The sequence below is a fragment of the Crassostrea angulata genome, chromosome 3 (assembly GCF_025612915.1).
Source record: "Crassostrea angulata isolate pt1a10 chromosome 3, ASM2561291v2, whole genome shotgun sequence".
NCBI classification, from domain to species: Eukaryota; Metazoa; Mollusca; class Bivalvia; order Ostreida; family Ostreidae; genus Magallana; species Magallana angulata.
Genome location: NC_069113.1, coordinates 4,094,580 through 4,110,353, shown reverse-complemented (window position 1 = coordinate 4,110,353; position 15,774 = coordinate 4,094,580). Strand labels below are relative to the sequence as shown.

The following is a 15,774-nucleotide window of genomic DNA, read 5'->3' as shown; positions in this document are numbered from 1 at the left end:
TTTCCATGGTTACCTAACAGTAATTTTAAAATCTGTTTTCTTCATTTAATTTGATTAAAAAGTGCAAATCTTGGATTTTTTGGTAAACGCTATTATGATTGTGCAATTAAGAATTTAAATATGAAAATTGAAAACCGTTGCCATGGTAACAAGCTTAAAAATATGGAAAAATATAATATTTCTAGGCATCTTTGAATGAATATTATTCCCTTATAATGAATAAATATATAAAATCAAATGGTGAGAAAAAATAAAGTATGTCCTTAACTTAAATGACACTTGAAAAAAATCTAAAATTTTCTTAAAATAACTGCCGTTGCTATGGACTTTTCAAAAAGTAAGAATTTCTGTGTGATTTTTTACGCAACTTAATTTTCCATAGCAACAACACTTATCTGTTGCATAACAAAGCTTTTTGTGGTATATAATGAAAATATAGATATATTTTTACAAGTTCCAACTAAAACAATTGCAAAAAAATTTTAAAATTGGGAATGAAAGCATATCAAAATCATCTTCAATTTCTTAGTTTTTCCTATTTTTTGGCCTTGTTGCCATAGCAACGGATGTCAATTTTTAAAATAAAATATATATAGCATGGACATTGATATGAATGTAAAAATTTAACAGTTTCTTATTTCGGCTTATTAAAAAACCTCAAAAAACTGATTTCAAAAATTTGTAACGGTTGCCATGGTAACATTTTAAAAGTATTGGTTTCTCCATCAATTTTCTGATAAAATTAAATAATTGAAGATAGGACAAAGGCTGTAATATGTCTTTGGTAGTTTACATTAATGGGCAAAACCTTTTAATATGGCTTCAAAGTAGGTAAGTTTTGCTATTTTTCCATCTTTAGCCTCGATTACTATGGCAACGGTTACCCCTAGCAACCAACTTTTAGTGCTTTTTTCCGTTTTACACTTAGTTGTGTCCATGTATGAAATATAATGAAAATTGGTGACTATGCGTGGCCAGACCCTTTTATAAATCTTTGATTCTTACATAGAATTGATCTTAAAGCCTTTCTCTGAGAATATGTTGTCTTAGATTGAATTGTAAATGCCAGTTTAAAAACCCACATTTTTACCTCACTGAGGCAAAGTAGATAGTGAGGTTATGCTATACCAAGTAGTCAGTGAGCTCAGGCTATAACAAGTAGTCGGGTATAGCATAAGCTCACTGACTACTTGGTATAGCACGCTATACCCTTGTCTTTGGCCTCTGGTTAGAGTAGTTGGAGCAGGTGTCCTGTAATGGCCTAATCTTAAGTTATATTGAGTCTTATCTTCACCAGACATGGATGATAGATCTCAATCTTCTGATATAATGCACTTGACAGGCTAAGATGCTGCTGTATACAAGGAAATATTTGGCCCGTTTTATTTTTACCCCTTTGCCCTCGTTGTCAGAGGGCGAATTTAAGACTGGGCGAATTCCAATGTCCAAGTTATCTCCTTAGTACACAAGTGTGTCTGGACGAATATAAGATGGGGCAAAACCGTATGAAAAAGTTGAAGGTAGAAAATAACATGAGGCGAAAATAACCCTGTATACAGTAATTTTGGATCCATGGAGACATTTAGCTTTGCACACATATTCTTCAGTCATTTTCAAATCATTCATATGCTAGAAGAAATCATCATTTTGTCAATTCACGTATATGAACAATTTAATTTCAGAAACAAAGATGGTGGATGTGTCTCAGTATGTGTTGCCCACAGAGACTAAGGTAGCGTTCTTGGACTGTGAAACGGCCTTCAAAGGACTGACTGACAAGGAGAAACTCTACGCTCACTACATATCACAGGCCTCCTGGTACGGTGGGCTCATTTGTCTGTTCCAGGTATGACTCTTACTGATTGTGGCATTTATAAGGACAAAATTAAACCAACCGCTAATTCATGCTTTTTCTCTACTGATAATACAGTGATGTGGCTGGAGTATAATTCTTCAATAAATCATTGTGAAACTTTTTTTTCAGACCTCACCTGAATCCCCTGGTACATATTTGTTATTTCACAAACTGTTTGGGAGCCAGTCTGTTGAAGAGCTACAGTCTGCAGCAGAGGCACAGGGTGTGACGAAAGATGAGTTTCATGTGAGTCATGGTGCAAGTGCAACATACTGTTGTTGCATACATGTGCACAATCAAGATTTTCGACATTTAAAAAATTAAAATTAAAGTATATGACAATGCTTTTAAAATGGGGTAAGATTGTGTTGATTCCTTTAAACAGATTACAGGGACCTGGTTTTTTTTTTTTATATATAAATGTTTCTTGTTACATGTATTTTCATATTTTTTGTAGGCTTTTCTTATCTATGCAGCAGGAATTTTATCAAACTCTGGAAACTACAAATCATTTGGAGACAGCAAAATCATTCCAAATCTTCCCAAAGTAAGTGAACTCGTCAGAAGAGTAACTTTCTTTGAAGTTGTAGTTAACCTACTTTAGAAGTTACCAGGTAGTTATTGCTTCACAATGATACTGAATTACTTCAAATACATATTACTGTAGATTCCTTATTTTATGCAAGCACTTAATTTCATGTCAAATCTAGAGCAGCAAATTTCTGTTATAATTTTATATACCGTCAGAAATATAAAAGCGATTGAGATGTTGAAAGGACTATATATGATAAGGGCCTAAAATGGCCCCCTAAAATGAACATCATCATTTTACTATCATTCTTTGTTTTCTTAGTACATATATGTATGTGATGTGTTTACATAATATTCATTTTGGTTCAAGTGCCCACAATTTAGATATATGACATTGTAAAGACAACCTTTTCCCGCCATTTTTGCATTTTTAGCGTTAAACAGCTTGTTTTCAAGCAGTTTTTCCTTCCGAAAACATAGAGCGCATTCTTGAACAAATAAAATATTTTAATCCGAGATTTATCTAGCCAAGACTAATAAGTGACAAAAATTTTTTTCTTGTTCAAGCATGCGCTTTATATTTCCCATTCGTAAATAGATAAGAAAAATGTCAATTTTTGGCTGATTTTGATTGAATTATAGAAATGGCGTCACTTCTGACGTCATATACTGCCAGTGAGTGCAAATAAATCAAATACATAGATGAAAAATATATTTTATATCAACTCTTTTAAAAAATTAGTTAACATTTTATTGTACCCGAAACACTTTAAAAAATGGCGAATTATGGGGGCCAAATTTAACTCTTATCATATATAGTTCTTTGTGTGCGATGTTTCCTACGATTTTCGCAGATATAAATTCATTGCGTTTTTTAAAATTAGGAATCTACAAGTGAAATTTTTTTGTAAATCATATTTTTTTATCATAAGTTCCCATTTTCTGTATGTTTAAAAAAATGTCTACACTTGCAATGTCTGGTAACATCCAATTTTTAAAGATTTATGAGTTAATGTTCAGTATCCTTAAATTGCTCACTTGCATACTAAATTCCAGTTACTGTACTAAGATAATTACATGTTCTTATATAGCCAGAGTTATTACCCTTTGGTTTGTGTCACACCAATTTCTCCATGCATGATGTTAATAATTTGAAAGTTTTTTTTAATGAAGATAATGATACATTATTTTGTGTGAAATTGCTTGATTTTTTTTGAAACAAATCACAAGCTGTATTTTTCTCCTTAATTCAAATCTAGATCTAACCCATGAAGTGTATTACACAGAGGTCTATAAATAAGGCACAGGTTTGACTATTTCATAGACATTTTCTATACTTCAGTTGTAATTCTGTGTTTAGGAAAAGTTTGAGAAGATTTTGATGAGTAGTAAGGCAGCAAAGGAAATCCAAGGTGTATGGCAGGAGATCTCAGAGAGAGTTTACTCACTGGTGGACAGGCAGAGGGAACTTGGCCTGGGGAAAAAGGTTAGAAATAGAGAGTTCAGGTTACCATTCCATTTTATTAGGCTGGCTGTTGTAGCTTCATATTACAGCCTCAGGGGCTCAGTGTCCTCTGTTGTCCCATACCCAGGTGGCACAGGACCACCATGTTGGGAGGATGTCAAAGTTGATGATCAAACTTGGTTCTAATAAACAATGTATAAATTTATAGTCTGTCCCAAGTTATTACTTCCATCACTTTTTGATGATTTTTAATAAAAATACACATACCTGTGAAAGAAATACAATTGAAATCGATGAAAGGGAATATATCCAAAATATCTTCATTGAACAATTATCCCTTTTCACTCATAAAATTTCACAGGAATGAAAACAATTTTCTTACGGAGATTTGTATTGGGAATTATTTACATCTTTTCTCCATTTGGAATACACTCAGAATACATCGTGCAATTTTTTAACATTATCATCCGGGCTTATTAATGGCTGATGCAATGCAAAATCTCCGTAGACTTTTAATTTCTGGATGTGTATTGAAACTTGAAGCGGTAGAGGGGGCGTTTCAAAACAGATAATCTGGACATTTTTCATATAAGTGGACGAACGTAGTTTGAGCACAAAGGTATTTACTATTATTGAAATATCAAGAAAAAAGTGGTGGAAGCAAAAACTTGGGACAGAGTATAACAATTATCTCTCAAAAAGAGTTGATTTACTTTGTTCTCTAAGTATCTTATACCCAATGGTCCCTACATGGTTCAAAGCTCTTACATCTTTTTATTAATCTCTAATGTTTTTGATTTTCAGGGAACCACCACATATTATTCCAGTAATTGTGATCTGGTGGATGCTAAAGTGGCACAGGAATTCATGAGTGCCAAGGTGAGCCTATGCTAGTGTGGTTAATCACTCAGATCACCTTCCATTAAATTATGTGCCTGTTACTTATACAAATACCTTTATATCAGTATATGATATTAAATTAAAAAATAGAAATCTGCAATACAATCTACAGACTTATGTTATGCTAATTAAATACAGTTACATATTGATATTATAATATTCTTTTGGATTTTTTTTTTATAAAAATGTACACAGCATCAAATATTTGATTATTAATAATTAAGTTACATTGATTACTACCATGTAATAATATTTCTACAGATATTGGTGTGATGAAATTGTATATAGTATGTAACATTACTTCCCTATCTATAGCATAGATTGAACATGAAAGAAAAAAGTGTTCAGTATCTTCATATGAATTACCACAATACTGGCAAGATAGGTCTTCAGTTAAGAAATCTTCATATAAGTGTTAATCTTTCTCTGATAAGTAACTATAAGTCTATAAACATGTATCTGAGTGAATATACATTTTTAACCACACAGTGTACACATGTACATCATGACTTTATATTAATCAGCATTTGGAGTCAAGATGGTCTTTTATTCATAATTCCATGAGAAAACAATTTTACATAATCAATTTCATAATCGGTTTGCTCATAAGTCAACTTGTGGGTGAACGTTAACTTAAATACTATCTTCTTGTATATCCAGTGTTAATGGCCCAAACTAGTCTTAAATAGGTCAGTAGAGATTGTTTGATGACATAAGGCATATGATATAAGCTATTTTTCGTTGATAATGAGATGCCCTTAAGAAAGCATCCTCAGAGGAAGCAAAAATGGGGAGGGGGGGGGGGGGAGAAGGGGTATGAAAATTGTGAAATTATTGTGGAAGTTCATGTTTATTTGATCATTGATCAACTGGCTTCAATAAATAGGACAAAATGAGGTTTTTATGTACATAGAAATACATGTATGTGGAGAGAATTTTTCTCATTTAGGTTGTGGAGGCAATAATTTGTGTTGCAAAATTTTGACTTTATTCATGCATTTTTGGTTAGAATTTGGTAAATAAATCTTAAATGCCAGTGCATGTTATATTTTATAACAAAACCATATGTTGTGTCTGTAGTAACAGTGTTCTTATTGGCAACTATATCTATGAATAATAATTCATTATTCCATTAGGCTGAAAAATGTCATTTAATTTCAGGACATCAGTCCCTACAATACCAGGTTGTTTAAAACCCAGGAAAATGGGAAAGTTGTTTATGAGGTACGACTGGCCAGTTCCAGCTCTGCAGGTCAGTTTACACACAATGTTCAAATTCAGCAAAGTTATCTTATGTTATACAAATTTTAATGTGGTTAAGGGTGACACTAATCAAGTACCGGTAAGCCTCGAAAAAACAAAATATTGTCAGAAACGGGAATCTTTCCTACCAGGGAACTAATCAGTGTTGTTTAATAGCGTATACAGTTCTGTTATTTTCGCTGTTCTTCATTTGTAAATGGTTTTGCCCCATAATGATTTCACCAAGGCAAGGTTCTTTTTAAGAGAAACAATTTAAAATATTAGAATTTGCCTAGTCTATTAAATTTACCCACTGACAATAAGGGTGAAAGGAGAGAAAATAAAATGGGGACAAATATTTCCCTGTATACAGTACATTTGTATTACCAATCTTGTAAAATAATAATTCATATCGTATTTTGATTGACTCCTTTACATTTTTGTGAAGGAAATCTCATACTTCATATGTACCAAATCAAAATACATGTACAGTGGAGCCTCAGATATCCGGACGCCAGATATCCGGACGCTTCACTTTCCGGTCGATTTTTATTGGGAACGGAATTTTTACACAATAATTTGTCTCGTTTATCCGGAATTCCGCGTTCCGGATCCGGACGGTCAAATTTTACCACATAATACACTTTTCCTTTAAATTTTACCTCATTTAACCGGACGGTCACATTTTAGTGTTCGGGGGCACAAAAGTTTTTTATGCGCAAGTGCAAATTGGTGTAAAAACATCTGACACTGGTTGTTGGTTTTAAACAATGCCTTCGTCCGGTAATCGGGGTCACCTGTGTCACGCTATGTACTCGCCGGAGGATATTACGATAACCATGGATGCGACATGTTTAAATGTCGCCATTTAACTTATGAACTGTTATTGTTTGATTAAAATGTCATGAAAATTGTTAAATTTGTGTTTTAAAAATTCATCTATTGATTGAATTAAAATTCTATTAATCGTAGTGTGATTAGATCGTTTGTACGCCTATTCATTTTAAAACGTAATTGAATTGAAAAATTTGATAATTTGAGTTCTGTTTACGATAGTTATTAAGACCGCTTGGGATGTTCAGGGTATCGACATTAATTTTATAGCGCGTGTTCAATTAACAGTGTAATAATAATTTATGCCAAACATGGCGTGGATGAGTGTTCACGCTACTTGTAAATATCGCTTGGGTGAAAATTAACTCTATAGAAAGATGGATACGTAAAATTTAGCTTGGGTAAGTTCTATCAATGAAAAAAAGCTTGGACAATTATCAATAAGGGAATATATACAGATTTTCATCCATTTTCAATCATTAAATGTTGAGTAGCTTTAAACATGTCAACACCACCGGCCAAGAGAGCGAGAGTTGCGATCACCGCTAGCTTGAAGAAAAAGATTTGTCAGCGTAAAGTGTTGCCTTGTAGAATGTAGTGCTTGCTTTCCTGTGGAAAAAACATACCTTAAATAATGTTTTTAACAATATTTTGTTTTCTTAATTTTAAAAAAACTCAACTTTTTTTTGTAGTCCTTATGGCTATTAAAATAAAATATTTAATTGTATAGTTTATTTATGAGTTATATTTCCATAAATATTAAAGGTAAATATCACAATTCAGATATCCGGACGCTTCACCTATCCGGACGATTTGGCCTGGGGACAAAAGTGTCCGGATAAGTGAGGCTCCACTGTAGTTTCATTCATAAGGGGAGTGAATTTGATGATTTTAGTCCTTTGGTACATATTTCATTACCCAACATATTTTAAAGATTCTAACGAATCAAGTGCTTGAACCATTTTGTAATTCAATTATTATTCTAGTTCCTTTTATTTCTGGTAGATGGTGATCTCCCAGGGGTAGGGGCTGTTCTAGGATCCCATGACTTCACTCCCAAAGAAACAGGCACTCCCTGTGTGTTTAAAGTAACAAGGGGAGATTACTCAGATCTGATGGCTCTAGTGGTGGAGAATTTGACCAAAGCTGAGGTAAAAACTGAATACCAACAAATGTGTTGCCCATTGATAAAACACTGTGACCCCAAGAGTGGATTTGTGAACAGTATTTTTATAAATTATTTTGATCCTAAGCCAGCTTGTACACCAATACTTTGAAATGATTAATGATATTATGTGTATTTACAAAACTTTGATACAGTCTCCATGTATTTTTTGTCCATATATCTGGCATGTATTTTTAATTGGCAGAAATATGCTGTTAATGAGATGGAGAAGAAGATGTTGAGTGAATATGCGAAATCCTTTACAACAGGCTCAATACCCCAGCACAAAGAAGGATCTCGGTATTGGATCAAAAACAAAGGGCCCATTGTAGAAACGTTAGTAGATTTAATGGCATAATACATGTGTACATAATGAGCAAAGGAGAGGGAATGGAGTTTAAAATTCTATGATAAATCACAAATTTATAATTTTTTTTCTACTGTACAGATATATTGGCTTCATAGAGTCTTACAGGGATCCTTTTGGACTGCGTGGTGAATTTGAAGGTACTGTGTGTTCCCTTTTCTAAAGAGTACATCTTTAAATTGATTTCCACATATATTTCTCTTCTAAAAATATCTTGAATTACCTGGTAATTCTGTTTGTACATCTTCACTATAGCTAAAGATTTATGATAAGCTTTGTTCTCCGTATGGTGAATGCAGTGTATCAGAAACCTTTGGCTTCCTAAGATGTGTTTATAAGACTAAGCCAATGTTCAATTTATGCAGAAACTCTAAGCAAATTTTATACCATGATAACAAATAAAAGTAAAAGCTTATTTTATTGATACTTCTTTCCCCACATGATAAACTGTACGTGTAACAAATAAAAGAGTTTCAGATTCAGAATATTTTGCATGATCTCTCTGTAGGCTTTGTGGCAGTGGTCAACAAGGAGATGAGTGCCAAGTTTGCTGAACTGGTGAACCAGGCGGAGCACCTGCTCCCTCTCCTGCCCTGGCCGGCCGCATTTGAGAAAGACAAGTTCTTACGTCCAGACTTCACTTCTCTGGACGTCCTTACATTTGCTGGTTCAGGAATTCCTGCAGGAATTAACATTCCTAACTGTAAGAACCAAACACAGCAAGAACTTGTCTTAATAGGGTTATTTTTCAGTGTTTTAAAATCTGATAGTTTTGACTTTGGCTTACAAGATAACATGCATACTGAAAATCAAAATTGGTCCTGTGCCATGTATTTACATGTGTTTATTATTTATAGATGATGACATTCGACAAGATGAAGGTTTCAAGAATGTTTCTCTGGGTAATGTGCTTACAGCTGGCTACAAGGAGGATAAAGTTAGCTTTCTGGACCCAAAAGATGCTGTAAGATTTGGTGACTCTTCACTCAATTTTATACTAGAATATGATAATTTTAGCAGATAGGTTAAGTGATTAAGAATTTTTTTAGACCTGTACTAAATCCTTTAAGATAATTGATTTAAGTGGTCTCTTAGTTAAAAAATGTTGATAAAGTAATTCTTAAAATTTCTACTGAAAGTGTATATTTGAAAATGAATTAAAGAGTAAGGGTTGTTTGTTTTCAAATTTTTGACTTCTGAAAATGTAAACTATATAACCCATAAATATATATATCATATTTGGGACATTTAAGAGAAGATGTTAATTGTATTTTTCGGATATTGTAGGAATTATTTATCAAGCTGAAGATCCAGTCTTTTGAGGTACAGGTTGGTCTCCACGAGCTCCTAGGACATGGCAGCGGGAAATTGTTCATTAAGGTGGGTATCTGACGTCTGTACTTCATTAAGGTACAACAGCTCACTCTTACAAGCTAAAGAACTCTTAATGGACTTCATAAGCTGCAGAATATCCTTTTGATGACTTTCTGAATTGAAAGATTTTGTTTCATAATGGTGAATTAAATCTATTGAAGATCATTTCAAACTACATTGTATTATACCTCAGACTCACATGGGTATATCTTAAAATGGACAGAAATCCAGATGTTAATTTCACATTCCAATTTTTGCACTTTGATCTCTATATTGATCTGTTGACTTTACAGAATGCTGATGGATCCTACAATTTTGACCAAGAATCGGTGGTTAATCCAGAGACCAAGGAAAAGGTAGTTAAGTCATTTTTACCAGAAGTAGTGCACTATTGAATATGGTTTATATTTAAAAGGTTTTGAGCCAGTATCTAGATTACTCTCAATCTCTACCTGTATTTCAAGGAGATGTACAGAAGAGTAGTAAGGATTTAAGAGATAACAGTAAAATCAGGATCAATATTCTACTCACTTACTATGTAACTGCTTCACTTAGTAAAAAAAAATGACACAATGATGTGACAGTAATCATTCATTCAATGCACACCAGCATTTTTTGGATTTTAATGCACTGGCATACATTGATGATATATGTTGTTGTGTGACAGCTGCATACATTGATTATATATGTTGTAGTGTGACAGCTGCATACATTGATGATATATGTTGTAGTGTGACAGCTGGCATACATTGATTATATATGTTGTAGTGTGACAGCTACATACATTGATGATATATGTTGTAGTGTGACAGCTGCATACATTGATTATATATGTTGTAGTGTGACAGCTGCATACATTGATTATATATATGTTGTAGTGTGACAGCTGGCATACATTGATTATATATATATGTTGTAGTGTGACAGCTGGCATACATTGATTATATATGTTGTAGTGTGACAGCTGCATACATTGATGATATATGTTGTAGTGTGACAGCTGGCATACATTGATTATATATGTTGTTGTGTGACAGCTGCATACATTGATTATATATGTTGTAGTGTGACAGCTACATACATTGATTATATATGTTGTAGTGTGACAGCTGCATACATTGATGATATATGTTGTAGTGTGACAGCTGGCATACATTGATTATATATGTTGTAGTGTGACAGCTGGCATACATTGATTATATATATGTTGTAGTGTGACAGCTGGCATACATTGATTATATATATGTTGTAGTGTGACAGCTGGCATACATTGATTATATATGTTGTAGTGTGACAGCTGGCATACATTGATTATATATGTTGTAGTGTGACAGCTGGCATACATTGATTATATATGTTGTAGTGTGACAGCTGGCATACATTGATTATATATATGTTGTAGTGTGACAGCTGGCATACATTGATTATATATGTTGTAGTGTGACAGCTGGCATACATTGATTATATATATGTTGTAGTGTGACAGCTGGCATACATTGATTATATATGTTGTAGTGTGACAGCTACATACATTGATTATATATGTTGTAGTGTGACAGCTGGCATACATTGATTATATATATGTTGTAGTGTGACAGCTGGCATACATTGATTATATATGTTGTAGTGTGACAGCTACATACATTGATTATATATGTTGTAGTGTGAAAGCTACATACATTGTTTATATATGTTGTAGTGTGACAGCTGGCATACATTGATTATATATGTTGTTGTGTGACAGCTGGCATACATTGATGATATATGTTGTAGTGTGACAGCTACATACATTGATTATATATGTTGTAGTGTGACAGCTACATACATTGATTATATATGTTGTAGTGTGACAGCTGGCATACATTGATTATATATGTTGTAGTGTGACAGCTGGCATACATTGATTATATATATGTTGTAGTGTGACAGCTGGCATACATTGATTATATATGTTGTAGTGTGACAGCTGGCATACATTGATTATATATGTTGTAGTGTGACAGCTGGCATACATTGATTATATATGTTGTAGTGTGACAGCTGGCATACATTGATTATATATGTTGTAGTGTGACAGCTGGCATACATTGATTATATATGTTGTTGTGTGACAGCTGCATACATTGATTATATATGTTGTAGTGTGACAGCTGCATACATTGATTATATATGTTGTAGTGTGACAGCTGCAAACATTGATTATATATGTTGTAGTGTGACAGCTGGCATACATTGATTATATATGTTGTAGTGTGACAGCTACATACATTGATTATATATATGTTGTAGTGTGACAGCTGCATACATTGTTTATATATGTTGTAGTGTGACAGCTGCATACTTGTTATGTAAAGAGACCATTTAATGTGATATTGGGGAAAAAGAGAGGGTCATATTTCTAATGAATGTAGTTGTTATTCATTACAAACTTTATCAAGATTTTAAAAGCTCTCTTAAAGTCAAAGTATTTGATAGTCTGAGTCCTAAAGAGACTTACTTTTGTATATTATATGCATTACATTATGTATAGCTAGCTGCAAATTGAGTATCTTCTCACAAAATATGAATCAATGGCTCCCTATATTGTGATATCACTAACAAATCCCTACAATCAATAATTGGAAAAACATATGAATTGAACCTACTTCAATTTATTTAGTATTTGGGACTTTTTTCTCATTGTTGTAAATTTTAATTTGTGGTTTTGTAGATAACAGACTGCTACAATGAGAACGAGACTTGGGACAGCAAGTTCTCTGTCATTTCATCGTCTTACGAGGAATGTCGTGCAGAATGCGTAGGAATATATCTCTGCCTCAGCACTGATGCACTCAGGTGAGACATCTACAGAGGGCCTCTCTTTAAAGTGTTGGAAAAAAATCTTTGGTGATAGATGTTTTGTGACCCTGTACCCCATAAATACAGTTTTGTATTAATTGAAATGGTAGATGATCAGTGCCATTTTTGACTACTGTGGAATCATTAGATTTCGTGGTGGCTCAATATTCGTGGAATTTGTGGGTACCTCTCATCCACGAATTAACATCCTCCACAAATTATATATTAGGGTAAAAAATTCATATTTTGTTTTGTAGGTATAAGAAAATACACGAAATTACGTCCCCACGAACCTATAAAATTTCAACAATCCACGAAAATTGGTCCCCACGAAATTTGATGATTCCACAGTATTTAAAGAGAGCTGTTTTTAGAAATGAATTATTTTGAACCTTAAAACTAAAATGTTGACTAACCAGGCTCAATATTCTTCCGTGTTTATATTTTGAAGGATCTTTGGCTACACAGACGATTCAGCTGATGACATTATTTACGTGAACTGGTTGTCGATGGCTCGGTCAGGATTGCTTGCTCTCGAGTTTTACTCACCTGAGACTGGTGCTTGGAGACAGGTTTGTGACAATTGAGCTTGATATGGGGGAACTCTTAAGTCAAAGTCTGATAGTTACTTTCATTATCAGGGCGACAAAGGAAGTGATTGTACTATTACATGTACTAACTAGATTATCAATCAAAATGTTTAGAGTAGGATATTGATCAAAAATAACCTACTCATGTTGTGTAAACTATAAATAGGCCCACATGCAAGCCAGGTTCTGTATCCTGAGGGTGATGCTGGAGGCCGGTCAGGGTCTGGTGACCATCACCAAGACGACAGGGGATGATGGGAAGGAGGATATCCTGCTGAAGCTGGACAGGTCGAAGATCATCGGAGTCGGCAAACCGGCCATCGGAAACTTCCTTAGAAAGCTTCAGGTAACAGACAAGTGTTTTATTTACAATTTACAAGAAGTTTCAAGTTGATATAGTACCAAATTTACTGTTTATTTTGGTATGATACAGTCAAGTGGATATTTGTTGATAGGTTTACAAATCTTTGGGTGATGTTGATTCTGGAAAGAAGATGTACGATTACTACTCGGACGTTCACGATCGGGAAGAGCCACATTTCTTGAGTCTGCGCAGTACTGTTCTAGACAGAAAACAGCCACGGAGGATGTTTGCTCAACATAACACTGTACTTGAAGGTAAATCCTATCCTGTGTTCTATGTGCACTATCACTGCTACCAATCAGTGTCCATTCCCTCTCCCCCACTCAGAAAAATACTCATGCTATTGGGAAATATAACTGTTGACTATTCTCCTCCCAGTGGAGTTCATGGCTCAGTGGTCATAGGCGTTAAGCCAATAACCAAAAGGTCATTGGTTCAAACCCTGCTGTGGTCACTTGATGTTGTGTATTATGCTCATGTGTACAAAAGGCACTTTATCTACATTGTCTCGGTCCACCAATATGACATTAGGTACTGGTTTATGTTGGGAGTTTACCTGAGATGGTTTGGTGTTCCATCCAGGAGTCAATGGCTCTCATCCATTTAGCACAATAGATACTTGGGATAAGTACTGACCTTTTGCAGCTTCATTGCACGGAGAGGGATTTTTTGTTCTCCTCCCCACTGCTTACAGATATTGTTACAAGCCCCCAGTACAGTAGAACATGGATATAGCAAACACACTTATAAACAATCCACACTTACAGTTTCATTCCTTGTATTTTAAAAATGTATTCTAAAATAACAAATTAAACCCATAACTAATCAAAGGTTGTGTTTAGTGCTTGGCTATAATTATTTGTTACTGTTAACTGATTCTAAGTGCCCCTTATGCTGTCATCCATTGACTGATAGTCTTTCATTTGGTCTTTAATCCTGGATACTTTGATTAACTTCTATCTCACAGGGCATTTTCCAAAGCTTTAATCATGTAATGATTTTATAAACTTCAGGTTATGAATACTACTTTGTTAAAATTTACATATTTTGAATAAATTCCTCAGGATTACAACTTGGCTGAGTCCTCAAATCCCGTGAAGGCCGTGGTCATCTCAGTTTATTGTCTGTTTAAGTACATGTATTAGTTACCCGATCATGCTGTATTAGGCAAATGAAACTACTTTTTTAACCCACCAAAGCTTTCAGAGGCAGTTTATTTGATAAAACATTGTTTAGGTGATTATGTTGATGGACCATATTTACATTACCCTTCAGGCTTGCTAATTATTACTTTTTCAGATACCTAATCTATCATGTTCACCTTCATGTATAACATTGTCATAGTACCTTTTGTGCAATTATGAGAGTTATAAACTAAATTTAAATATTCATAATTTCGTAACTTGTATCAAATCTATAACCCTATTGAATTATTAAAATTATAGATTTTCTATAAAGAACTCATTTCTTTACATGCAGTTTCAATTTCTTTATTTATGCATGCTAAATTAATGGTAATTTTCCGTGTGTTTGTTATATAGAACACAGATTTGATGATGATGCTGGTAAGGGTTCTGTACTTTTGTGTAGCACTGTCTCAGCACTAGAGATAGTTGTCTGGCGTCTCTGTCGTTGACAGCCTTGTACTGTTAAAGGCTTGTGGAACCATATTGATTGAATGTTAATAGTTCCTCATTCCAAATGACTTGAGTAATAGAATTCAAGATTCTGTGCGCAAATTAAAAAAAAAAATTCAAATTACTTGTGGATTTTTATTGATTAAATGTTAATAGTCCCTCCAAATGACATGTATAAAGGAATTCAAGTTTCTATTCAGCAATTGAAAGAAATTTAAATTGTTCAATATACTGGGAGAATTAAAATGTCTATTGCCTTATTCCCTTTGTAGGAGACAAAGTGGGACTGAAGAACTACGAAGCCACAGCCTCAGGCCTGATTCAGTCCTGGATGGAGCGATTCCCCGCGGGGGCGGACCTCGACCAGAAACTGACCAACTTATGGCAGAAGGAAAAGCCCTTCTTCACGGATTAATACATTCTCCAAGACTGTGGCGGGCCATTCAGTGGCGACGCTATCCCGTGATTAGTGCTTAGATTAACAATTTGTACTGTAGGGAGAAAATCAATGCTATATTTTACACAGACTCATAAAATAATCCGCAGAAAAATCCTGTACAAATTTCATTTTGTCCTTACTCGTAGGGATGCAATAAAGAAATTGGAATCTCA

General features: G+C 34.1%; 1 protein-coding gene across 2 annotated transcripts in view; it reads left to right on the top strand.

Moving 5' to 3' along the window:
• Nucleotides 1–15,774, top strand: part of LOC128175689 (dipeptidyl peptidase 3-like) — an 18,161-nt gene extending 2,387 nt beyond the window's left edge. For both annotated transcript variants that reach the window (XM_052841508.1, XM_052841507.1), the window contains exons 2-19: nucleotides 1,683–1,846; nucleotides 1,985–2,101; nucleotides 2,313–2,402; nucleotides 3,747–3,872; nucleotides 4,656–4,730; nucleotides 5,913–6,003; nucleotides 7,833–7,978; nucleotides 8,198–8,328; nucleotides 8,441–8,499; nucleotides 8,868–9,062; nucleotides 9,217–9,323; nucleotides 9,647–9,739; nucleotides 10,027–10,089; nucleotides 12,444–12,568; nucleotides 13,023–13,143; nucleotides 13,328–13,507; nucleotides 13,617–13,779; nucleotides 15,435–15,774. In XM_052841508.1, the coding sequence (XP_052697468.1) occupies nucleotides 1,691–1,846; nucleotides 1,985–2,101; nucleotides 2,313–2,402; nucleotides 3,747–3,872; nucleotides 4,656–4,730; nucleotides 5,913–6,003; nucleotides 7,833–7,978; nucleotides 8,198–8,328; nucleotides 8,441–8,499; nucleotides 8,868–9,062; nucleotides 9,217–9,323; nucleotides 9,647–9,739; nucleotides 10,027–10,089; nucleotides 12,444–12,568; nucleotides 13,023–13,143; nucleotides 13,328–13,507; nucleotides 13,617–13,779; nucleotides 15,435–15,577 (2,181 nt within the window). In that variant the 5' untranslated portion in view covers nucleotides 1,683–1,690 and the 3' untranslated portion in view covers nucleotides 15,578–15,774. The remainder of the gene's footprint in view (nucleotides 1–1,682; nucleotides 1,847–1,984; nucleotides 2,102–2,312; nucleotides 2,403–3,746; nucleotides 3,873–4,655; nucleotides 4,731–5,912; nucleotides 6,004–7,832; nucleotides 7,979–8,197; nucleotides 8,329–8,440; nucleotides 8,500–8,867; nucleotides 9,063–9,216; nucleotides 9,324–9,646; nucleotides 9,740–10,026; nucleotides 10,090–12,443; nucleotides 12,569–13,022; nucleotides 13,144–13,327; nucleotides 13,508–13,616; nucleotides 13,780–15,434) is intronic.